The 25,014-nt window shown below is 47.8% G+C and overlaps 2 protein-coding genes across 3 annotated transcripts; one reads left to right on the top strand and one right to left on the bottom strand.

The window, feature by feature from the left end:
* The first annotated feature begins 4,078 nt into the window (after positions 1-4,078).
* Foxp3 (forkhead box P3) lies at positions 4,079-11,733 on the top strand. Of its 2 annotated transcripts, XM_055597552.1 has the most exons (11): positions 4,079-4,314; positions 4,836-4,940; positions 5,037-5,175; positions 5,546-5,633; positions 5,719-5,823; positions 6,633-6,720; positions 6,851-6,931; positions 9,375-9,531; positions 10,156-10,232; positions 10,629-10,730; positions 10,892-11,733. In XM_055597552.1, the coding sequence occupies exons 1-11, from the start codon at positions 4,108-4,110 to the stop codon at positions 11,033-11,035; spliced, it is 1,293 nt and encodes a 430-aa protein (XP_055453527.1). In that variant the 5' UTR covers positions 4,079-4,107; the 3' UTR covers positions 11,036-11,733. The 2 variants fall into 2 exon arrangements, with proteins under 2 accessions (XP_055453527.1, XP_055453528.1); XM_055597553.1 differs by lacking the exon at positions 4,836-4,940 and having other exon boundaries at positions 4,084-4,314.
* A 71-nt stretch (positions 11,734-11,804) lies between these two features.
* Ccdc22 (coiled-coil domain containing 22) lies at positions 11,805-24,113 on the bottom strand. Its single transcript, XM_055597551.1, has 17 exons — positions 23,960-24,113; positions 22,908-23,085; positions 18,938-19,070; positions 17,929-18,035; positions 17,729-17,795; positions 17,434-17,612; positions 15,745-15,939; positions 14,781-14,843; positions 14,532-14,651; positions 13,949-14,068; positions 13,747-13,863; positions 13,545-13,646; positions 13,354-13,461; positions 13,004-13,099; positions 12,710-12,769; positions 12,555-12,629; positions 11,805-12,176 (listed from the first exon to the last, which is right to left on the bottom strand). The coding sequence occupies exons 1-17, from the start codon at positions 24,007-24,009 to the stop codon at positions 12,063-12,065; spliced, it is 1,884 nt and encodes a 627-aa protein (XP_055453526.1). The 5' UTR covers positions 24,010-24,113; the 3' UTR covers positions 11,805-12,062.
* Between the last annotated feature and the right edge of the window lie 901 nt (positions 24,114-25,014).

Genomic DNA, 25,014 nt, shown 5'->3' with positions numbered 1-25,014 from the left:
AATACTGCATTCATTCATTACAAATTCCATTCCTTCTATGCATACCTCTACGCTAAAGCTTTCTAATCTGTTCTGGACCATAGTACCTATTGTTGTACAAAGCCAACACTATTTTTATGATGTTGCTTTGCAAAACAGTAAAAACACTATTCTTTTGCTGAGGTTGCTTTGCAATACCAGCCATGGGTGTTTCTGGCACCTAGCATCATTAGTCTTCCAGCCAAAGGCCAGTGGTTATGTGGGAGGGTCAATCCTCTATCTCTCTGTCCCTCTGTCTTTTTCAGTCTTTTTCCCATAGCTATCATTATCACTCTCTGTGATCTATTCCTATTCCATCTCATGTCTCTCACTCTACATCTTTGTCTCTCCATCTGTATCTCTTCTATGTCTATTTCCTCATCCCCATGTCTTAATTCTCTCTCATACATATACACATAATATATATGTATATACACACATATATACATATAAACAATACATATATACATATAGGTGTGTGTGTGTGTGTGTGTGTGTGTGTGTGGTATATATATATATATATATATATGAATGATTTACCCCAGACACAGGATATTTTTGCCTTCCTCCATCCCATATTCTTCCCTCCTCAGTCTAAAAGGGCAAACTGAGACTCAGAGATAGGCAGGAAGGCCCCTTCCCAGGCCCACAGAGATGCTTTGTCAGAATTACACTCAAGATAAGATCTCAGAATTCTCAGTGGGACCCTGACCATCTCCCATTGCAGGCCTCAGTTTACCTTTCAGTAGCCAGGAGACAGTTAACAGGACACCTGAGGTGCTGCCCCCTCTTCTACCTTTTCACAAATTGAATCCAGATTGAGCAGGATGGTCCATAATCATGGCGTGGGGCCAAGCTCACTAGCTCTGGCCTGTGTCCCTGGACCCCATGGGACAAAAGCCCTAGCTGACCAAAGGACAATAGTAATGATGGAGATATATCAGTAAGTCTGCATCCTCAGAATTGGTGCTGGGTTTCTTGGGACCACTATTCTAAAGCTTGGTGGTGTGTTCTTTCCATGAGGTACTGGCCAAATGTCTTCCTCTTGTCCCCATCTCTGGCAGAATGTTATAATCTGGGGAAAGTTGTCTCAGGACAGTGGGGCTGGAGGAATATGTAAGTGTCCATCATCAGTCACTGATATTTGCTCAGCATTTTGTATGTACTGACTTTGAAAGATGCATGGCTCCCATTACTGTCCCAAATTAGAAAGGATGGCAAAGCCTGGCCCCATATCAGGGCAGTAGAGAGTCCGTCCAACCCTCTGCCTTGAATGGAGCTCAGTAGAAGGTCCTTCCAACCCTCTGCCTTTATGGAGCTGAGGTCAAGGAAGAGGCCTCATTGGGTTTTGACCTGGCTTTAGGTTTTTCCCATTTCTTTGGACTCTGAGACACTGATCCATACAATGAGAAGGTGGATCTATGCACCCTACAAAGTCTGTGTTCTTGAGATCTTGAAATCCATTGGCTCTGAGAAATGATATCCTATGGTTCCGAGTTTCTGTTACTATACCATCTGTAGAGACAAAGGGTCCCAATATTCAGAAGGCCTGCCTAATGCTCACCAAGCGTCCAACCTTGGGCCCCTCTGACATCCAAGAAAGACAGGATTTACAGAACTTGGGTTCTGCATGGTAGCCAGATGGACGTCATCCACCACATCCGCTAGCACCCACATCACCCTACCTGGGACTATCCGGCTACAGGATAGACCAGCTAGTTCTCGGAACGAAACCTGTGGGGTGGGTTGTTTGCCCCCTTCTCTTCCTCCTTGTTGCCGATGAAGCCCAGTGCATCCGGCCGCCATGACGTCAATGGCAGAAAAATCTGGCCAAGTTGGGGGTTGTGACAACAGGGCCCAGATGTAGACCCCGATAGGAAAACATATTCTATGTCCCAGAAACTACCTCCATACAGCTTCTAAGAAATAGTCAAAAAGGGACGCCCCAACAGACAGTGCAGGAAACTAGCCAGGCCCAGCCCTCCAAGTCCCTACCACCACTAGACAGACCATATCGAATTCAGGTCCCCTTTCTGAGAATGTACTGATACTTCCCAGAGTCACACCAGTTCCAGATGTATTTAGGGAGGAGATTTCTTATAAGTTCTGGCCAAATATCCGGACCACTTCAAAAGTGACCATGGTCCAGCCATGTGTGCTAAGCCAGTACGGTGGAAAATTCTACTCACCAACCTTGATACACATTTGCTGGGATTGTTGGAATGAAGTATCATAAATTGGCTGAATTACATAACATAGATTTATCATGTTATCATGTTCTGGAGACTAGAAGACCAAGATCAAGATGCCAACAGGGTTGGTTCCTTCTGTAATCTATCCCTGGCCTCCTAGTTTCTGATGCTTTTTTTTGCTGATCTTTCTTGGAAAACTATCACCTCATGGCTGCCTGCATTCATTCAGTCTTCCAGCTCCTCATCTCATCGCTGTTTATGAAGCCTGTGTTCTCAGCCTCCACAGACCCAGACTCCTGTTCACATCCTAATGTTTTAACCCATGAGACACTACAGTTTTAATACCTAGGTTCTCATAACAATCTCTCTCAGCTCTGATGATCCCCATTACACAATAACAAAGAAGATGCAACTGCCTTCCAAAACCTTTCTGTGCTCCCCACGGGCTGTTTTCAGAAACTGTATGCAGAGTGCATGTAGTATGGTAGAACAAAGAATGACATATACACATGCATACATACACAGAACAGGGAGTTTGTGAACTGGAGGCATGGATGCAGTAGGCATCAACCTGAAATAGTAGCTTGTAATCCCAGCACTCAGAAGGCAGAGGCAAAAAGCTATATAGTGAGTTCCAGTCTACATGAGACGTTGCCTAAAAAGAAAAAGAGGTCCTAGGCTATGACAAGACTATAAAATTCTGAACCTGGGTATGACCTTAATTAAAATGAGGGTAGAATTTTCTGCAGTCACTTCAAGATCTGGTTCCCTCTCCGACTAGAACAATGGGATCTTGAAAAGTCACGCCCTTAAGGTACTGTAAGGTACTGGGGTTCAGCAAGAGGGGCCTGGGTCACCATGTAGGGCTTTGAGGAGGAAAACAGAAAGCTGCAGTATGATTAAGGAAGAGGTGGTAGAGGGATTCCAAGCATGAGGGGAAGAGATTGGAGCTAGTTTGGGGAGCTCACAGGAGCTCTGAATCAAAAAATCCTGCCCCCCTCCCCCGTTTTTTTTTCTGGTACCTGCCATGTTAACTCCATGCAGGACAAAAGCTAAGAGAAGAGCAACCCCCTCTGTGGACCTGAGCTCTACAGTCCCAAATTCAGTTATCTAACTGCATGTCTACCCATGCATCTAATGCTTACCTTTCCATCAAGCCACATCTGACTATCACCGCACACGCTGCTCTTCCATCCTCTATCTCTAGTAATGTCCGCTTTGTCGTACAGCTTATGCCAAAACCCAGAAGTCATCTTGACCCTTTCTCTCATCAATTCCATCCAAGCTTTCAGCAACTTTTCCTGATTGTCTTCAAAGGAGGCTTGGAATCCAGCCACTTCCTAGTAGCTCTTCTGCTGTTATTCAGGTTGGTGGCGGCAGCAGCACACACCTAAACTATTGCAGTACACTTCCCACTAGTTCCCTGCAACCCTCCCCTCTAATGGCATCTACCTGAACCATTTGAGTCCATGCCCAAGTCACTGGGATAAAATAAGAAGAGAGTCCAAGATGAGCCCCAGCAAAATCACCAAAGACTGTGTGGCCTGTACAGAATGCAGGGGTACTAAAGGGCTCAAAAAACCAACTCCCCACTGTCCCACATTCACAACAGAGCTGTGTGGTGTATGCAAGCAAGTAAGGTGCTGGACCTGTGTATGTGTGTGGGGGGGTTATATACATACATCTGTGTTCTTGATATCAGGGTAGGGTGGATGTGTGTAAGACAGACCAGAAAAGAGGTATAGTTATGGGGCCCTTGGAGACACATCCCAGCAACACCTGCTCTGACCAGAGGCTATCTACATAGTTCAAGTGGCTGAATATCTTACACCACCCCTGGAACACATGTGACTCCATTCCACTGTTGTCCCTACAGCCTGCCATTGAGAAGAACCCAATGCCCAATCCCAGGCCAGCCAAGCCCATGGCTCCTTCCTTGGCCATTGGCCCATCCCCAGCAATCTTGCCAAGCTGGAAGACTGGACCCAAGGGCTCAGAACTCCTAGGGACCAGGGGTCCTGGAGGAAGCTTCCAAGGTCGGGACCTACGAGGTGGAGCCAACACTTCTTCCTCCTTGAACCCCCTACCACCATCACAGCTGCAGGTGAGGCCTGGGGCCCAGAATGGGGCAAGAAGGGTGGGGTACTTAGGCCTATAGGTGTCGACCTTTACTGTGGCATGTGGCAGGAGGGGGGCTGCCTGGGGCACAGGAAGTGGTTTATGGGTCCCAGGCAAGTCTATGACTTATGCAGATGTTGCAAGGCCAAGAAAATCCCCACTCTCCAGGCCTCAGAGATTCAAGGCTTCCCCCACCCCTCCCAATCCTTGTCCTGAGAGGAGACCTTATTATGAGCCCATAGGCACAGCCATGTGTCCTCATCCCACTGTGACAAGAGAAGATGGCTGGGGCCCAAGAAGGTAAGGTGACAGTGCTGAGGCCATCTCTACCACTTTTAACTGTCTGACCTTGATGAATTCCGTCTCCATGAGCCTCCAATTCCACATGTGTGAACTGGCTATGTTTATAGTTCCTACCATGTGGGAGTTTAGTGAAGAACTAATGAATGAGACACAGAACTATGAAGATGAGGCAAGCATCTCATGGCATCTTCCTTCTCCTTCCAGCTGCCTACGGTGCCCCTTGTCATGGTGGCACCCCCTGGGGCCCGGCTGGGCCCCTCACCCCACTTGCAGGCACTTCTCCAGGACAGACCACACTTCATGCATCAGGTATGCAATCTGAACAGACTGGGAGGAGGGAACAAATGGGACAGCTGTGGGGCAGAACCCCAAGCCGGCTAAGCCATGGCCCTTATGTGTTCCTAGCTCTCCACTGTAGATGCCCATGCTCAGACTCCTGTGCTACAAGTGCACCCACTGGACAACCCATCCATGATGAGGCTCCCACCACCCTCTGCTGCCACTGGGGTCTTCTCTCTGAAGGCCCGGCCTGGCCTGCCACCTGGTAACACCTTCACACAATCTCCAAACCCTCTGATCTTTGAACATACGCGGTGTAAACTTTTCTGAATGGTAACCCTTTGGAGGTCTAGTGGTTAGAGTCATGAAATTGCCAATTTCCAAAAGATGTCGGGCTTAGAACCTTGAAGACATAGAACATCAAAAGTCACAAATTGCTGTCATTTGTCAAAATGTCATCACTATTTGGCTAGTGGCCATCTTTAAGCTGCTTCTATCAGAAGCCCTGGACTGTAGGAATGGCACAGTCCTAAGGGTCAGAGTCTTCAAGGCTCAGGAAAAGGAGAGGAAGGCCTTCTGGGACAAGCTGCAAAGCCTGGCCCGCCACTCCAGAAGTACCCTGTCTCTACCCACAGGGCTCAATGTGGCCAGTCTTGAATGGGTGTCCGGGGAGCCAGCTCTACTCTGCACCTTCCCACGCACGGGTACACCCAGGAAAGAGAAGTGAGTTGGAAGGGCTCAGAAGAACCACTCTGCTACTCCTCTCTGCCTACTCCTCTGCTGACACCCTGTATTCTCCCACCCCCAGCAACCTTTTGGCTGTACCGCAAGGATCCTACCCACTTCTGGCAAATGGGGTCTGCAAGTGGCCTGGTTGTGAGAAGGTCTTTGAGGAGCCAGAGGAGTTTCACAGGTGAGTAGCCTAATGCTACGCATGGAGTCCTGGGGTCGGCGCAAAGGTCTGGACTGCATATCTCAACTCACCATCCTCTTGATGGAAAGTAAGAAATGGTCAAGGTTGAGACCTCATTCCTTCTTGGCTCTGTGACCTTGGGCAAGTTACTGGTATTCTCTAGGCCCAGGTTACCTCACATGTAGGATGACACATAATGATAAGGTATATGCTGATAGTTATCTTCATCTAATACACAAAGGAACTAAGGCCAAACAGAAGGGTCAGCCAAGCTCACACAAGACCTGAGTGATGACTGTTGGATATGAACCCAGGGAGCTGGGTTCCAGAACCCACACTCCTAACTGCTTTGTCCTGCCTCCCCTCATGTAACACGACACATTATTAATCCTCAAATTTCTGTTCCTCTGGAAGACTACGGCTGTCTCCCTTCTGCTTTATCTCTGCCCTCCCTCCCCTTCTGTATTTTTCTAATCATACCTAACACTTGGCAATGATGCATGTCCTGCATAGCCAGGCCTTTGCCTAGTCTGAGCCTGCCAACTGAACACCCCCCCCACACACACACACACCTTTCTAATGTCACCTCCAACACTCTGGCCAGGCTCAAGGGATAAATAAGCTCAGACCTGGAAGCCAGCAGTTGCTGAAGAGCATGTGTTTAAGGCAAGCCATGTGGGAGAGAGAGATGGAGGGGAAGGGGGAGCATAGGGAAATCTCCCATGCTGGGGCTTGGCTGACCCTATCTGGTACAGGGAACCAAGAGGCCTGACCTAGCATGGTCAGCTACATGGAATCTTCTTGCTCAGGCACTGCCAAGCAGATCACCTCCTGGATGAGAAGAGCAAGGCACAGTGCCTCCTCCAGAGGGAAGTGGTGCAGTCTCTGGAGCAGCAGGTAAGGCCTGCAGAGTGCGGCTAAAGGGAAAGAAGGATGTGGAGGAGGACCCTCCAAGAAAAGGCCTTAGCACAGTCAAAAGTGTGCTTAAGAAAGATCAGAGGCCTCACCTTGGTGTCCATCCCCATAGCTGGAGCTGGAAAAGGAGAAGCTGTGTGCTATGCAAGCCCACCTGGCAGGGAAGATGGTGCTGACAAAGGCTCCATCTATGGTGAGTACCCCAAGTCCAGAGGCAACAGAAGTCAGGTGCTAGGATGAGGGGCAAGGGAGGAGCCCTAAAGGACCAAGTGACCCCTTCTCACATGCAAGCCCTGGCCTGTACAGGCCATCCCCACCTCCTTAATATGCCAAATCTGAAGACACTCCAAATCCACTTACAAGCCCTCTGACTATGACCTCCAAAGCATCATGATTCTGCCTCTCCGAAGCAATAGTAAATAGCCACACACAGAAGGAAACAGTGATGCCAATGCATCAGCTACAGAACACACAGGGGCGACTGCAAAAAGAAAGGAGGGCCCTATGTTGAAAGTTCAAGATAACCTCAGAACATTGAAGAATGTAAGGTCCTGTGTGACTACACATTTCACATGCCTAGTCTCAGGCCCTTTGCTGATGTGAACTTTACTGATTCAAGTCTTGTACTAAAACAGAGATAGCTACCACCATCACCCTGGTGCACAAATGAGGACAACTGAGGTTAGAAAGATTTAGCTGCCTCTCCCAAATTCACAGCTGGAAGCTAGAGTACCTCACTTCAGGCCCTGCTCACCCCCAGCCCCAGCACCTTTGGCTTCATAGCATGCTCACTACTGTACTCTAATTAAGATACCGCTGTTGCTCTATGGAGTTCCACCACAGCCTGCAATTGACTAGAGGGTGGTGCCCTTCTCAAAAGCACTGGCCTTGCTGTACACAGTGGTAAGCAGCTATAGTCCTTGCCCTTTGAGAGGCTGAAGGAGGGTCACTTGAACCCTCAAGCTCAAAACCATCGTGGCCAACAGACAGACCTGTACTCTTAAAAAATACAAATAAACAGAGTTGGGGAGAGACTGCAGTGGGGAAAGTGATTGCTGTACATATATAAGGACCTTCATTTTGCCTGGCTGTGGTGGTGTATGCCTTTAATCCCAGCACTCAGGAAGCACAGGCAGGCAGATCTCCGTGAGTTCAAGACCAGCCTGGTCTACAGAGCTAGTTCTAGAACAGCCAGGGCTATACAGAGAAACCCTGTCTTAAACGACTTCCTCCAAAAAAGGACATGAGTTTGGATCCCAGCACCCAAACCCAGATGCAATAGTGCTAGTCTGTCATCCCAGTGCACCTAGGTAGAGAGAATTACCCAAAATGCTGTGCATGATAGTACAGGCCCTTAATTCCAGCATGTGTACACATGTATCCACACATCATACACATATACAAATCAGATATAAATATAACCAAGTAAGTAAATACAGATTTTAAAATAAAGTGAAGCTGGACTACTGGAGAGACAGCTCAGGGATTAAGAGAACTTGCTGCTCTTCCAGGGGACCAGAGTTTTGTTCCCAACACTCCCATGGCAGCTCACAACTATCCAATACACTTTTCTAGTCTCCACAGGCACCAGGCATGTACGTGGTGCAAGCAAAACTCCCATACACACATAATATTTTTTTCATTTAAAATAAAAATAGAATGGAAGCTGAGTATAATGACCCATACCTATAATCCCAGCACTCCAGAGTTGGAGGCAAGAGGATCAGCTCAAAGTCATCCCATGATACATAATAAGATAGAGGTCAGCATGGGCTACATGAAACCCTGTCTCAAAAAAAAAAAACTTTTTTTAATAAAAGTAAAATGGAAACTGAATGGTGGCTTAGGCACTAGTCTCAGCACTTGGGAGGTTCATACAACAATCGTGCCCCAATTTTGAAGCCATCCTTTGCTACCTAGTAAATTGCACACTACCCTATAATAGAGATTGAGACCCCCACATAAATAAGTAAATAGCCAACCAACCAAGGAAACATTTTTAAGAGGAAAGCTGGGTGTGGTGATGCACACCTGTAATCCCAGAGGCAGATGGATCTCTGTGAGTCTGAGACCAGCCTAGGCTACAGAAATAAGCTCCAGGACAGGCAGGGCAACACAGAGAGACCCTGTCTGAATAAAACAAAATATAAAATTAAAAAAATAGAAGCCAGATAATGGTGGCACACAATTACAATCCCAGCACTCCAGAAGAAGAGCTACGATGGAAAGTACAAGGCCAGCAAGAGATATGTCATGAGACTATTTCAGAAAAAAAAATTAAGTAAGACAAACTAAAATGAATATGAAAGGATGGTAAAGAGGCAGAGGTAGGTAAATTTTTGTGAGTTCCAGGCCAGCCAGGACTACATAGTAATAATAATAATAATAATAATAATAATAATAATTTAAAAAACCAAATGAATAGATATGAATGAGAAAGAGAGAGATTTGTGGGGAGGAAAGAGGTAAGCAGTAGGGGGCGGAGGTAGTGAAAATGGTCTGTGTATTGTATACATGTGCAAAAGCATCCAAAAACCAATTTAATTAGTAATAAAAATATAAAATAACGTTTAAAAAGCATAAAGTGAGATGAAAACTTAAGTCTCTCAATCACCATTCCCTCCCCAACCCCTCAGGCATCAATGGACAAAAGCTCTTGCTGCATCGTAGCCAGCAGCACCAGCACCGAGGGCAGCGTCCTCCCTGCCTGGTCTGCTCCACGAGAGGCTTCAGACAGCCTGTTTGCAGTGCGGAGGCACCTCTGGGGAAGCCATGGCAACAGCACCTTTCCAGGTCAGTGTAGTCAGCACCTCATCTGATGACTCCAAGCTCCTAATACCAACTGGTACCAGAGGGTAGGGTACAAAGGAGCTCCCCATCCCCCACACCCCTCAACAGCAGCTGGGAGGAAAATTCACCTCAGTTTATTAGGCCTAGAAGGCCCCAATGGTTACAAATGCATAGCCCCAGCCTTGGGTCTTTTGGGGATTCCAGCCATGCTTCATCTATTTGGCTGATGCTACTTTAGGAGGCCATCATGAGGGAGGAACTTGGCTAAGGAATTCCAAAGGACCCTCCCTACTGCCCCACCTCAGGGGAAATCAGGTAGACTCCTCCAAGCTCACCAATCCTCTCCCACCTGTCAGGCCTGGCTTGTGGATTTACCAAGGACCAAAACTCTGGCTATCATTCTGGCTGTCCCACTTGAGCCACTTGCATGCTTTTGATGTGCAAGTTACTCGAGTTCTTTTAATTTGTACAGACAGGTGCTCAGTAAACAGTACCTATGTGTGATCATAGACCCCCTCCACCCTTGAAGCAAATGGTAGGGTTTCAGGCCTTGTAGTCCCAGTGCAGATACAGGTGGGGAACAGTGTGAGGAGGCCATGGGGACTGATCTATCCCAACCTTCTGCAGAGTTCTTCCACAACATGGACTATTTCAAGTTCCATAACATGCGGCCCCCTTTCACATATGCTACTCTCATCCGATGGGTAAGCAGGGCAGCCTAAGCTGGAGGGTGGGGAGGGGAGCTTCTTGCCTCCTACACTGCACCAAGAGTGGAATCTCACATTAACAAACCTCAGCTCTGAGGAGCCCCATGATGTGATCTTTCTTAATGGCCTCACCCCAGATCTGTCCTTCAACCCAAAACTACTACAAGCCAGGCCAATGCAAACCAAACTGTGATGCTAAAACTACCCTTTCCTTTGTCCATCCCAAGTCTAACTTCATCCTTGACCCCACGCCTCACCCCCATTCTCTCTCCTTCCCCTCTCTTGACCCACAATTACACACATATCCCAGGTCAGAGAGCCTAGCATAGGCCCTCCCCTCAGGCACAACTCTGGGAAAACAGACCCTTTACTCCACCTGACTCCAATTTGCAGGCCATCCTGGAAGCGCCAGAGAAGCAGAGGACACTCAATGAAATCTATCATTGGTTCACACACATGTTCGCCTACTTCAGAAACCACCCAGCCACCTGGAAGGTGAGCGCCTCTCTACACAGTGGTGGCTGGGATGGCCCTAAGGGTGGTTAACCTGGGGCTAAACATGCGGAAGGAGCAGGTCAGTATGGAGGAGGTCTGATCAACTCACTGGATGACTGTCCACCCCATCCCCATCTGGGGTCCTGGTCTTCCTTCCACAGAATGCCATCCGCCACAACCTGAGCCTCCACAAATGCTTTGTGCGAGTGGAAAACGAGAAGGGAGCGGTGTGGACCGTAGATGAATTTGAATTTCGAAAGAAGAGGAGCCAACGCCCCAGCAAGTGTTCCAACCCCTACCCTTAACCTCAAAACCAAGAAAAGATAGACAGGGGCCAAAACATGAAACTGAAGCTGTGGAGGGAAAGGAAGAGAGTTCTGGACATACCTATGAAAACCAGGCAATGATGTCTCTGCTGTCTTACCTGTCAAGGACTCTACTCCCTATCTGTCTGCCCTCTTGTACTGTATCATCTGCCGTAAGGCTGAGAGGGGCACCAATCCCAGCCCAGTCCCTATCCCCAACCTGTCCCTAAGATGGGCTTTCCAGCCAAACAGCCCTTATAACCAGCTAAACATATAGCCTGCCTTGGCCACTTCCAAGCAGAAAGATGACGTAGACACACAGTCATAGTACCATTGCCTGAATTCAACCCGAACCCCAAAACACAAAGAACCTGCCTTGGTACACTCATGAGCCCTCAAAGCTGCATAATCCTGTATTCTCGTATGATTGTAATAATCCTAATCACTCACCCCAAAACACCCACGTCTGGAACCGTGGACACTATCACACATAGGTGGACATGCAGACCCTTGCACACCAGCAGCACTGGAACCTTCAGGATTACATCCCATAAAATCACACAGGCATAACTGGTCATACACAGCCTCATGCAATGCCCAAAAATATAAGTCAGACACGGCTCATCAGAACTCATAAGTGTACACACATGCAGCCCCTCCTCTCTATCTCCTGAACTCCATGAATACACACCAACTCTCCAAAATGTACCCTATGTCTCACCTGCCACTGACCCCTGTCCTCCACCCCAAGCCCCAATCCATTCCTTAGTGTGGACCATGGAAAAACTTCTCTTTTATTTGGCACCCAAGGCGCCTGGTTCCCAATGTTCCCAATGCCCATCCAATAAATTGATTTTGAGCTAGACAATCACCCTGATCATATATGGGACCAGACAGGCATACATCTGGGTTTAAGGTCCCAGCAGGAGAAAGTGGATGTCAAATGGAAATGATAGAGCAACTGCTTGGGCACTGTCTCCAGAACCCCCAAATTCCTGCCTGTGGTTAGGAGACCTCCATCGGGGCTCTAAGCCTCCCGGACACGGCCCAAGAGGCCAGCGTTCTCCTGGCGAAGGGCTCGGTAGTCCTCACAGATCTTCTCCAGGTTGCTCAGGGTCTTCTTGCCCATCTCTGTCTCAATCTAAGACAAGATGATACACACATCTTCAGCATGCAGGGCCCATTTCCGGCCCCTGCTAGCTGCCCCTCTATTGCACTACTCCCCGTTCCTTCTACCCTTGTAACTATGACCTGTTCCTTCCCATCACCCAGCTTCTGTGTATGGCCTTCCCTCCACCTAAAGCCATAGCTTCTGCCATGGGCTCTGAGAGGCATGAGGAGCCTCAAGGTGAAAGCCAGGGCTCAGTGTAGGCCAACTGGCTAGCTTCAGGACCCAGACGCAGCAGGCAGTAAGGCTAAGCCTCTGGCTGTAGAGTGTCTGGTTTCAAAGACTCTCAGTGTAAAACAAGGAGCTACCCTCTGGCCTGCCTCCGTTCCCCTTCTCATCCCCAGGTCTCACCTGCTCCTCAAGATCTCGAACTTCTCTCATGATAGTGCCGGTGTCCTCAATGGTTTGGATGAGCTGGCTGCAATTCTGGAGACAAGAACACAAGGCTTGCACCTGCACTGGCCCTCACCCTCCAGCCAGCCCACCACATGCATGGCTCTCCTCACCTCATGCAGGGCAGCTAAATATTTGTAGGCTTTCCGAACAGCATCATCCTTCTTAGCATCCTGATGAAACAGAAGGGACCTCAAACATATTAGCATGCCACTCCTACCTTTTCCACTACTCTATGCCCCTATAGAGAAACCTTTTACTACCACTTTGCCTTCACCGTCCACAGAGCCAAGCTAAGCCCAAGCAAGAGTGTACCTAAAGGTCTCACAGAGGGCCAAGCTGGCTCATGGGTAAATGGGCAGGCAATACCCACTCCCACTTCCACCCCTTCCCAGCCTACTCCATACCTTGAACACAAGCTCATCAGTCACTGCAAATGTCCGGTCCAGCTTCCCAGAAAGAGAGTTGATTTCCTTCTGAAGTTCCTTTGTATCTGACAAGATCTGGCAGAAACCAGGGTAGCCATCAGTCCGTGCCTGGGCCAGAGTGGCTAGCCAGTGATGGTACACATGTGCCTACACTTACATCCAGTCAGGGCCTAGGTCATATGTTAGGGTGGCTGGGGTTGACTGTATGTGTCTATTATGTGGTGGAGTATACCTGAACAGCTCTGCCTATCAGGGACCATAAAGTCCCTATGTGGCTACCTTATGCCTGTCTGCCCACTTGAGCCATCCTCAGAACCACAGTGACACACCTTCGTGATCTCTTCCTTCTGCTTCCGGATGTTGCCAACAATCTCCAGGATGCGCTGGGTATAGGCCAGCCGGGACACATCTTTTGGCAGAGTCTCCAGCTCAGACACCTGGGCAGGAACATAGCAGGCATGAGCCCAAGACCCACAGGGCAACCCACCCTTATAACCCAGGGCCCTAAAATGGGCCTTACCAGCTGCTTATAGACCTCCTCCTTCTTGCGAGCCTCTTCTGCAGCTGCCCGAACGCTCTGGTGCAGCTCCTGGATTTCTGCCAGCCGTCGAGATGATTCCAACTGCCAGGAACCCATGGGCAAAAGGCATAAGTAGAGCTCAGAGATAGCCCCCCATGGAGGCAGTACATCTACACTCCCAGCCCAGGACTCTGCCACCTACCTCCCTACAATCCTGGAGTTTTCTGAGGTGGCGGTACTCAGCAAGAAGTGGGACCCGGTGTTTCTCCCATTGACTTGCTAGATGGATGACCCTCTGGGCACTACTCTCCACCACGAGCTGGCAAGAGTTGGGGGAGGTTATGTCAAAACAGGCCGGATCCATCCACCCCACCCTCTTGGCCCAACCCAAAAGCCCAGCCTACCTGCAGCTTGGCGAGGTTGGCAGCCCCATCAGGCAGCAATTCCACCGCCCTGCTCTTCAGGCGCAGAGCCTGCTCCTGCTCAGCCACACTGAGTTCACTTTGTCGGCACTCGGCTTCTACCTGATACATTCACAGCCACGCTCCCAGTCATACACACAGACTACAACCCCAGTGAGCCCACTATGACCGTGGGCCTAGCTCAAGTCCTCACAGATAACTCTAAGGCCTCTACCTATATAGGCTTCTGGATCTTCAGCTCCATAATGACAGCCAGAAGCTCCAAGAAGTCCTGTAAGCCCCTGCCCACATAGACCCATCTTGCTCTACTGATGCCCATGGCTGCCATGTCTCCCTCACAAAGCCTGACTGATGCCCAAATGTGCCTCCAATGGACCTATAAGCCCACCAAGCCATCAATCCAACATCTTTCTTTGCTTCACAAGTTCTCCTGAACCTTCAAGAATATCAGAGATCTCCAGTACCCTCCATAAACAATTATGACATTTATAGACCTCTTCGGATCATCTCTCAAAAGCCCTAGCTCTGACCTGATCCAGTCCAAGTCCCTCTCCCAGCCCCTCACCTGCACAAGGTTGATTCCCATGGTCTTCATGTCAGCTTCAACCTCTTCAATGATGTGGTTCACACTCACTAGCTGCTCCCGAAGGGACTCTAACTCCTGCTCTTGAGCTGCCCTTGTGTCCTGGGAAGCACAGGCCAGTAGTCTAGGTGGAGCTACCAAGTCCAGAAGACAGGCATAGCCCAGCTGACTGTGTGTGCGTGTGCGTGTTTGTGCTCACACACACATGCATGTTTGTCTTGGTCTCCTTACCTGTTCAGGCCTCTGGGAGGTAGCTGCTACTTCTGCCACCTGGGCTGCCTGGGCCTGCGGCTCCTATGGGGAGAAGAAGCAACCTGGCTATCATACAAGGTCCTATCCCCCTCACAGCCTCAAATGCCAAATCACCCCCCAAGCATTATACCCATGTCCACTCAACCACTGATAGTTTTCAGACTGTGACTACAGGAGAATAAAGCACCATCTTTAACTGCAGATTAGAGTGGCTAACCACAAGGAAAACCTCCATGATGCTAACCCAGACCACCCTGACCCTAAAACTACCCTGACTCTATAACCACCCTGACCCTATAGCCATCCTGACCATATAACCACCCTGACCTTATAACCACCCTGACCCTAAAACTACCCTGACCCTATAACCACCCTGACTCTATAAGCACCCTGACCCTATAACCACCCTGACTCTATAAGCACCCTGACCCTATAACCATCTTGACCCTATAACCATCCTGACCCTATAACTACCCTGACCCTAAAATCACACTGACTCTATAGCCATCCTGACCCTCTAGCCATCCTGGTCCTATAACCACCCTGATCCTATAGCCACCCTTACCCTATAACCACGATCCTATACACACCCTGACTCTATAACCACCTTGGCTCTATAACCACCCTGACCATGAGAAGAGCAGGAGTTCCTCTGAGTGAGCATCTAAGGAGAAAAGATATTCCCAAAGGGAAACATATTTCCCAAAGGAAAGGCCAAGGAAAGATGGGCTTTGTGCTGGGAGCACTGCACACTCTTACATGAGTCCCACCCTTTCTCCACTTAAGTACCAAGAAGGTAGGGGAGCCCTCTGACACCCTCTCCCAATTGGAAAAAGCCTACTCAGTGGGCACTGGAACCTGTATGGACAACAGTGGTGTTTATATAGAAAGCAACCCTCAAGTAAGCCATCAGCACACTCCCTGTCCACTCTGGCCAACCCACCAGATGGAAGGTAAACATCTCTGAATGGGTGAAGCGGGAGCCTTTGGGGGTGCCAGTCCTATCCCTAGCACCCCTAGCCTGTAGCATCTCTCCTAGGTCTCGGGCTTGTGTCGGGGCTCCCAGTGGGCACCAGCTTTGACGCAGATGCTCAGCCAGCTGCTTGTGCAGTCGTTGCTGTGGAGCCCGGGGATCCTCCTGGAAAGAACAGACAGGGGAAGAAGAAGGCATATTGGCCTGCTGGTCTTTAGGGCCTTGCCTCCCCAGTAAGGCAGGACCCTGCCCTGTTGGCCTAAGAGCTCCCCAAGGACAGAGAGGTGCCTTTTTCCACAGGTGCACATCTCTACCCAGTCACTCCTCACCCTGCAGAAGAATGTGAAAAGAGAGAAAAGTGAGCCTGAGGCTTTCACATCAGAAAGAGAAAGAAAGGATGATGGACAGTGTAGACACAGAATAAAGGTACCAGGCAAAAAAGTTTGAGAATTGAGGACAGAGAAAGATAAGTAAAGGAGAGGTAAGCCCAGAGACTGTTTCATTGTTAAATGGTACTAAGAAATCATTAATTTCATTCAGTATGAAAATAGTCCAGTGGTTACGTAAAAGAACAAGTGTTCCTGTGAGTAATGGCATGTTGTCTGAATACTTAGAGGTGAAATTATGTGGCAGTTAGAGTTTCCTAGGATTTGATCCTGAACATAGAACCCAGGGCCTCATGCATGCTAGGTAAGTGTCTACCATGGAGCTATAATCCCAAGCTCTGAGATTTGCTCTAAAACAGAAGGGGAAAGTTAAAATAGAATAGAAGAAAGACTAGAAGACAGGAATCATTAGAGTAATTGCTCTATAATTACACTTACAAAACCCTGTAAATTTAAAGAAAACACAGTATCTGAGTATGGTGGTACATGCTTTTAGTCTCAGTACTCAGGAGGCAGAAGAGAAGGGATTATAAATTTTGATGATGCCAGCTTGGGATATATAGTGAGATTCTGTCTCAAATCGCCCCTCTAAAAAAACAGAGATGGAGCAGTGAGAGAGAAAGAGTAAAAAATGGCAACCAGGATGGCAGGGACAGATAGACAAAAACAGAAGTAGAGAGGGGAAAGATAGAAAGCAAAGACAGGCTGAAAAGTAGATATGGAGGATGAAGGGACAGATATGAACATAGATAGAGGGGGGAAGAGAAGATGAAGAGGTAGGGAGAAGGCAAGAGGAAATAGGCAAAAGTGAACAGAAGAAAAGATGCAATATATAAATGGGGAGATAGAAAGGTTGACAAAGCGGGCAGGGAAACTGTAGAACAAGAATGACAGTAATAGGAGGAGGTGGTGCACACACCTAGAGCCAAAACCCATGAGAACCACTGACAAATGCAGAGACAAAGACTACGTAAAAGGCTCAGGACATGCCCCAATCCCCACAGGGACTACTCCGAATAGTCCCAGGTAAAACTCAATCGAGATCACTCCTCCTCCCCCCACTCCCCCATCTTTCAGAACAGGAAAGCAGGCATTGGGGAAGGACTTGCTGCAAGCTCCATTTTTCTTATTCCTTCTTTCAGGCAGGGAGCCAGGTGGGTGCACACAGAGGAGAACCAAAGAAAGAGGGAGAGTAAGTAAAATGAGATGCAGAGGACTAATAAGTGCCACCAGAACCAGGAGCCTTGGGAGGATTGCTGAACACTGGTGGTACCTGGGATGGGAGGCGGGATGCCCAGCGCACCCGGTCTTCATCTCCTGGGCAATCCCTGCTCACATTCTGGCAGAGCTGGATGGCATGATGTTCGAGGAGTGACGCTGCCCTCCCCACAAGCTGAGGCACCTGTGTGGGGGCTGGTAGCAGCAGGGGACTCGCCTGGAACTCCCGTGGCTCTGAAGGCAGAAACGGTGTCAGCCAGTTACCCCTTCCCTTACCCCCATGCCAATATTCATTCATACACACACCTCTCCCCTCCTCACATATATCCACACAAGTGCAGCAGCCTCACCTCCTTTGGAACTCGGTTCAGGCAGAAGCAACCTATTGGAGTGGAATGACTGCTGGAGGGCTGAGCCCTGTGGAGAGAGCAGAGTCAGAACCTCTAGAATGAGGCAATGGTGAAAGGCGCCAACAACCTGAGCAAATGGAGGAGGACAATGAAGGCAAGGAGGGGATAAGTCTAGATGGATAGGAGGTAGGGAATCCCACCTGGAGGCGCTGCAGCTTGGGAGTTCGAAGGAGAGGTGGGACCCAGGGCAGGGCCAGCTGGTCCCGGATTTGGCTCCCAATGGACCGAAGGAAAATAGCCGAGTCACCTACAGCATGGGGAAGTGGGGGTTGGGGAAAGAGTGACATGCCACAAATTGGAAAACACTGGGGAGCCAGCCATAGCACCTGATCCCTCACCTCCAGATGCAGATGGATTCAACTAGCAGTCTCATTCAATACTTATGAGCTTAAACTAGGTAGGTACTGGTTACTAAGTACCACCTTGGGGGGACGGGGAAGATGATAAGGTCCTCATCTTTGTCGGTCAGCAAGATAACATAAAAGAAACTTCATGAATAAGACCATTGGGACCATCAATTTTAAGCAGGAGAGAGAAGGGCTGGTAAAAGGGTCTGCAATGTTTCAAGGATCACCCCTTGTGGCCTTGCTGAGGTAACAGCAGAAGCTACAGAGAGCTGAGGACGTATTTAACCTTTTGAACATTTTGACATGATGTTATCTTCTACAAAGTTTATGCTCAAGAACAATGCAATCGGGGGGTCACACACACACACACACACACCCTCTTAACATTTTAAACAAGTTTACAGTTTGGATTTGGGTGATGTTCACAGATACCTTCATCAGCACTGTGCCCCCATGGGTTTGGACTTATATGGCAGTGGAGCTGACTTTGAAGAGATTTGAGGGAAGAATAATAAAGGGACCCAAAGGCCCTGAAGCTAGATTTTGCCTGGCACATTTGGAGACCACAAAGAGCCCTCATATGATAAGAGTGGAGTGAGTGAGGATGGGAGGTACAGGAGGTAAGTTGGGGAACACATTCCCTAGCCTCATGCTACTTGTCTTATATCCATTTGCTCTCTGACATCTGACCCACTAAATTCTTACGAAGATACACCCTGCCCCCTACCCTTCCTGCCACCTCCCTCAGTTCCTGTCCTCTTGAGAATACACTCTATTTCCCCAGTCCTGCAGGACCCCGTACCTGCAGGCTGGTCTGCATCCTCGGAGGTATCGGTGGGTAGCCGCTCAGCCAAGAATAGAAGCAGGTCTCGGAGGTCAGGCTCACTGGGATAGAGGAAGTTCTGATAGCCAAGCTCCAAGGGATAGCCCAGATCCTGGGGGTTAGCAAGTATAACCAGATAATGATGCTGAGGGTGAAAAGGCAGACCCCCATTTGCAAAGCAGGGAGGAGCCTGCTGCTCTGGAGGCCCTGGGACTACCATATCTGCTCTGACTCACCAGCCATCACCCTCCCACTTTCCCCCTGAATCCCCAAGGCAGCCAGGCCCCAGTGAGAGTCACAAAGCCATCTCAGTCAGTAGTACAAGATCAAGAAAAGAGATTAAAGCTCAGCAGGCTTACTGCCAGGCAATGGTGACACACAACTTTGATCCTAGCACTTAGGAGGCAGAGGAGGCAGATCCGTGAGTTCGAGGCCAGCCTGGTCTACAAAGCAAATTCCAGGACAGCCAGGGATACACAGAGAAACCCTGTCTTGAAAAACAAAAACAAAAAAGCAAAGAACACAGGATTTCTGCCGATGTGAAAAGAAAGAAACAGCTTTAAGAGAAATATAGTTAACAAAGTCATAAGAGCATTGACAGCTTAGGAAAACAGTATCCAGAGCCTTTGAGAAGAAAGTTATGACTCTATCCATTATATAAGCACTGCCTAAAAAGAAATAAAACTGGGGGTGTAACATAAGCAAGGCCCTGAGTTCCATCCCGAGCACCAACAAAATCATCACCATCATCATCTTCAACAACAGGCAAAAAAAAAAAATCAGCAAATGCACAGCCAGGAAGAAAGGATTCTCAAGAGTTCCAGATAGGTTCAAAGACTTACTCCTGGACTCAAACCCAAGCTCTTCCTCTCACCAATTGTGTGAGCCCAGGGCAATATAATACAGAGGTACTTCATTTTTGTAATATAAAAAGAAAAGTATACCAGGAGCTGGAGAGATGGCTCTGTGGTAAGCAGCACTGGCTGCTTGTCCAAAGAACCTGGGTTCTATTCCCAGCATTCACATGATGGCTCACAACCATCTGTAACTTTGGTTTGGGATGGGAGGGGGGCTGAAATCCTCTTCTGGCATCTACCAGCACCAGGCATACAAATGGTGCATACACATCCATGCAGACAAAAGCACTCATATGCAGAAAATGAAAAAAAATAAATCTAAATAAATTAAAACTTCCAAATATTTTTTTTAAAAGATACTGAAAGTACTCATCTCAGACAGTTGTCATGAAGCTTAAACGAGTTATCAGCATGTCACTACAGTGTCTGGCACAGAGTATGGCCTCAAAAAGCATCATAATTATATGTACTCATGTATTCTGTCACAGTAAGTTGTATTAAAGGATCATAGTATCATAGTCACACAAGTATAAAAACAACTGGCTTTTATGACATATTATTTAGAGTTGTGGGTTTTTTTATTTTTTGTTTTGTTTTTGCTTTGTTTTTTTGTTTTGTTTTGTTTTTATCTAGCATCTTTGATCAAAGACTTGTGACTGATATGGAAACTCATTCCAGGAGTGTGCTGTTGTGGTAGTCTAAACAAGAGTAGCTTCATAGGTTCACAGATTTGAATGGTACCAGGGAATGGTACTATTTGAAAGGATTAGGAGGTGTGGTCTTGTTAGAGGAAATGTTTCACTGAGGGTGGGCTTTGAGGTTTCAGAAGCCCATTCCAACCGAGCCCAGAGTCTCTGTTCCTGCTGCCTAGGGTTCCAGATGTAAAGCTCTCAGCTACTGTATCTGCCTGCGTGCCACCATGCTTCCCACCATGACCATGGCAACTCATATAAAGGAAAGTACTTAATTGGGGCAGGCTTACAGTATTAGAGGTTTAGTCCCTTATGGTCATGGTGTCTCTTCACAGCCAGCAATCGAACACTGACTAAGATAGCTGTATTCAGTGACAGATGCCAAAACAGAGAGGTAGCTTGGGTACAGAAATTTATACCAGAAGCAAGGTACATACAGAAGAAGACACCAGAACACACAATGCTGAATTGGGAGACCCCTTCTTTTTGTGCTGGCAAATCAAGTCTGCTGAGTTAGACAATCACACGTATCCCTTAAGAACTAAAACCTGGGCAGGGCAGAATGGGGGAGGCATGGCTAAGGGTCTCGGGCCTTGGGCTTAGGAGAATCATGGGAAACAGACAGAGAGATGGGAAGAGAGGAGGAAGGAGGTCACCTCGATGAGTTAACATAAAGAAGGAACCCTGTGGTTGAGGAGGAAGGACTCCGAGGATGGTGTAGATGAAGAAAACACCAAGATGAAAATATAAACAAGTATTTATAAGATTATGAACGGAAGGTAGCCCAGATAGGAAAGGTTAAGGTAGATGGCACTGGATGGGGTTGAGAGGTGGATGGTGAGGTTATTGAGATAGTGTACGTGGAAATATCTGTCCGACCCAAGGTAAATAAGGCAATTATAAAACCTAACAGGTATCTGTGTCTTATTAATTCTGATAGTTGGTTCAATAATACCTCTGTGATAATTATAGGGCAAGTAAATAAACAATATTTAACCCAAATCCATTTTCATGGCCAACAACACCAGGTCCTCTGTCCCTCAATGAAATCAACATGAGCAACAATATCCAGAGGCAGACAGCACTGAGAAGGAAAAATCAGAGAAAGCCCGACCCCACCACCTTGGTGCTTCCCACAAAGTATACTCCACACCCAGTAGCACACATAACTTCCCTCTTAGAAGGTTATCTTCAGAACAGAGCTGCAGAACAGGACTGATAGCTACATTGGGCCACCAGGAGTCCTAGACAGAAGAATATGAGAACTCCTGACAGCTAGGTGAACCTGAGAGTAATGAGCTGGCTAGGAAGAGTCAATACGGGTACTGCTTGGACCAAAACTGCATAAAAAAACACTGGTCCAAGGCAAACAACTGTGAAGACCCTGTCCCCTTTAATCTACAAGGAACTTTTCACTGGATACTCTACTGACCTACCACCATAGACTTAGCAACTTACTGAATATGCGGAAGTATCTCCATTCACTCCACAGACACAGGCTGCTGGAATACTTGCAGCCATAGTATGCAAGCAACTCTTCCTATAGCAACTTAATTTGTGTTTTTTTGCGTGCTGGAGACTGAACCCAAGACCTCATAAATATGAAGTACACACTCTAAAACTGAGCTACATCCAGATTCAGTTTAGCTTTTACACACATGCTACTCAGAGAGAACCTGAAGACCAAAATACGTTAAAAGGCACACCCAAAGTCATCAAGACAGTGAGCTACAAGGAAAGGCAGAACTCTCCGTTCTTGACCACAGTAGCTAGACACAGCTCAGAAACAGAGAGGGGTGGGTGCTTCTTTAGAGTAGATGTTTGGGAACTATGAGGGGCACAGTGCAATGCAACAATGTTTCCCTTACACAGAACACCGTCCTCTGTAGCCATCCCCTCCTCCCCCACCGTACCTTACATGGGATGAAACAGCAGCTAATCACAGTGTCCTTTTGGATGTCCGTGTGAACAGAACTAATCAGAGCTTTATTTAGGAGTATATAACCAAGTCAAGTTCCTTCTTCAGCCCTAATAAACAGGTAAATGGCTAATATGTAATAATGGGGTGAAATCTTGATCCTGAGCTTCAAAGGTAGGTACTGAAGGTAGACCAAGTGTAAACTGAACCAGATCATTTAATCCACACAACTTTACTTTTATCATCTCCATTTCACAGATAAGGAAAAAGGCATGGAATGGTTAGGGTCACACAACAAGTGTGAGTAGAACTAGGAAGGGTCTGAACTAGTCACACATTTTGCTACAGAAGCAGCACCTTTAACTACTAATGAATGCTAAGCTACAACTAGGGACAGAGAGGAAGGCAAGACTGTCAAAGAACTTGGTGACACTGTGAAAAAGGAAGGAAGACAGTGTGCATTCTGGGAGGCGGGCACTTACCATGCAGGCCTGAGCCAGGCTCATGGCCAGGCGGAACCGGGCAGACATGGCTGGTGGTAGCAAGTGACTGAGGCCAGAGCCCACAGCAGGATTGATCACTCGAAGGCATCGAACCACAGCCTCTACAACCAGCTCCGTGGTGAAAGCTCGTAAAGTCTGAACTTCTGGAGGGACTGCCCTAAAGAAGAAAGCAGCAGGCTTAAGTGAGAGAGAGGGGCTTGAGAATCGGGGGAGGGGGACAGAGAATAACCAAGGCTTCAACAGACCCTTGGTGTTAGTGACTATGACTTCTAGGTCTAGGGTCCTAAGACCTCACTGAATACAGGTGACTTGAGTTCTGAAAAGTCTCAAACTCCCCTGCACTTCAAAGGTCCAAATCTCTCTGCAAAGGTGAAAATGGTCCAAGCCGCATGGTCTCCATATTTCTGGACCCCAAGACACTGTTCTTTGCATGGCAAAGCCTTCTAGATGTACTAGGATTGGTAGAAACTACACAGTAAGAGGCTGAAGTCTCAAATGTCCCTGAATAAAAACAAAAATAAGGCACCCTAAATTTTGGTATCCAGGAGTTGTAGGGTCCTCAGATGGAGGATTTGTTGTGTTTCTGTGTTACCAAGTGCTGCTACCCTCAGAATTTAGGGCCCTGGTGTTTTCAAAAGCTCTGGGTTCTTCAGGAGTTAAAGTTTGAAGAATCTCAGGGATTCTGGAGACTCTACGTACCGGACTCCTGTGTTACCAATTTCCTGGATCTCAGAGTGCAGGTGTCTTACAGCCTCTAAATATCAGAGTCCAAGCATATTAGTGTCCAAAGCACACATTTCAGGTCTCAGTTCCTGAAGTTCCAGGCTTGCAAGGTGTCTGAGTCCTCTAGGTTCACCAAATGTCCAGGTTTGGGAGACCCATGATGTTAGGGTATAGGAGGGGGTTTAGGGTCCCGTAATTTGGGGCCTTTGGGTGTCAGGTTTCGATTTTAGGGTTCTCAGGTAATGGGGTCCTAGGTATTGGAGTCCCAGATGTGAGCAATTGGAGGCTAGTAGGGATTGCGTACTTACGTGCCCGCCTGGCGCAAGGAATGGATGAGGATTCGGTCAGCCTCCTCCATGGTGGAGTTAATTTTAACTCCAAGGCTGGGTCTAGGACAGGATCAGAGAAAGCGGAGCAAGGCTATGGCTATAGTAACTGCTCTCTGCGCCTACGGAGGACAGAGCATCACGTGCTGCGCGAAGAACATTGGGAAGCGTAGTTCTGTGAGTGAGCGCTGCGCAGCCGGCAACGTGCCTGGAGGCGGGGTGTGAATATGCACGCAATGGCTGCTGGAAGCTGTAGTTCTTTCACATGCAGTCCTGCGGACGCATCTATGGGAAAAGGAATTGTGCTGGGAGCTTAGAGACAGAACATTAAAAAAAAAGATTCATTTAAGGACATGTCCGTCTTCCAAGTTATAAAAGCCTATAATTGTACAACATGATAGTTTCCTTGTGTCTTGCTTTCCTCATCTGTAAAACGAGAATTTTGGTAATACCTACTTCCTAAGGTTAAGACATAGTTGCTACTACTGGGAAGGTGGCCCCCACAACCTGAGTTCTATTCCCGAGATCCACACTATGGAAGGAGAGAAATAACTCAGTAAGAGTCTGAATTCCACAGGTGCACTGTGACACATGTATGCTCAAGCGCACACAAATAAACAAATTAAAAATGGGTTTGAAATAAATAAACAAACATAATTACAGGGCCGGTAAAATGATTCATCCCGTAAAGCCACCTGCCATCAACTCTGATAAACTAAGTTCCATCCCTAGGGTAGCAAAAAAGCAGAAAAAAAAACAATGGACTCCTACAAATTGTCCTGACATCCACACACTGGCACGCACACACACTAGATGAAAAAAAGAAGAAAAAAAAATATCAAACCGGGTGTAGTGGCAAATACCTGTAATCCCAGCACCTGCTTCCAGCAGACTGAGACTGCCTCCAAAGAAAGGAAGAAGGAAGTGGGGGATGGAGAAAGAGCTGTCAGTTATACTTAAGTTCATGAAATGAAAAAATGGATTATTTTGCTGGGCAGTGGTGGTGGCACATGCCTTTAATCCCAGCACTTGGGAGG

This window comes from Psammomys obesus, unplaced genomic scaffold (assembly GCF_907164565.1).
Source record: "Psammomys obesus unplaced genomic scaffold, mPsaObe1.curated_primary_1811, whole genome shotgun sequence".
NCBI classification, from domain to species: Eukaryota; Metazoa; Chordata; class Mammalia; order Rodentia; family Muridae; genus Psammomys; species Psammomys obesus.
The sequence above is the reverse complement of the archived record's forward strand: the minus strand, read 5'-3'. Positions and strand labels throughout refer to the sequence as shown.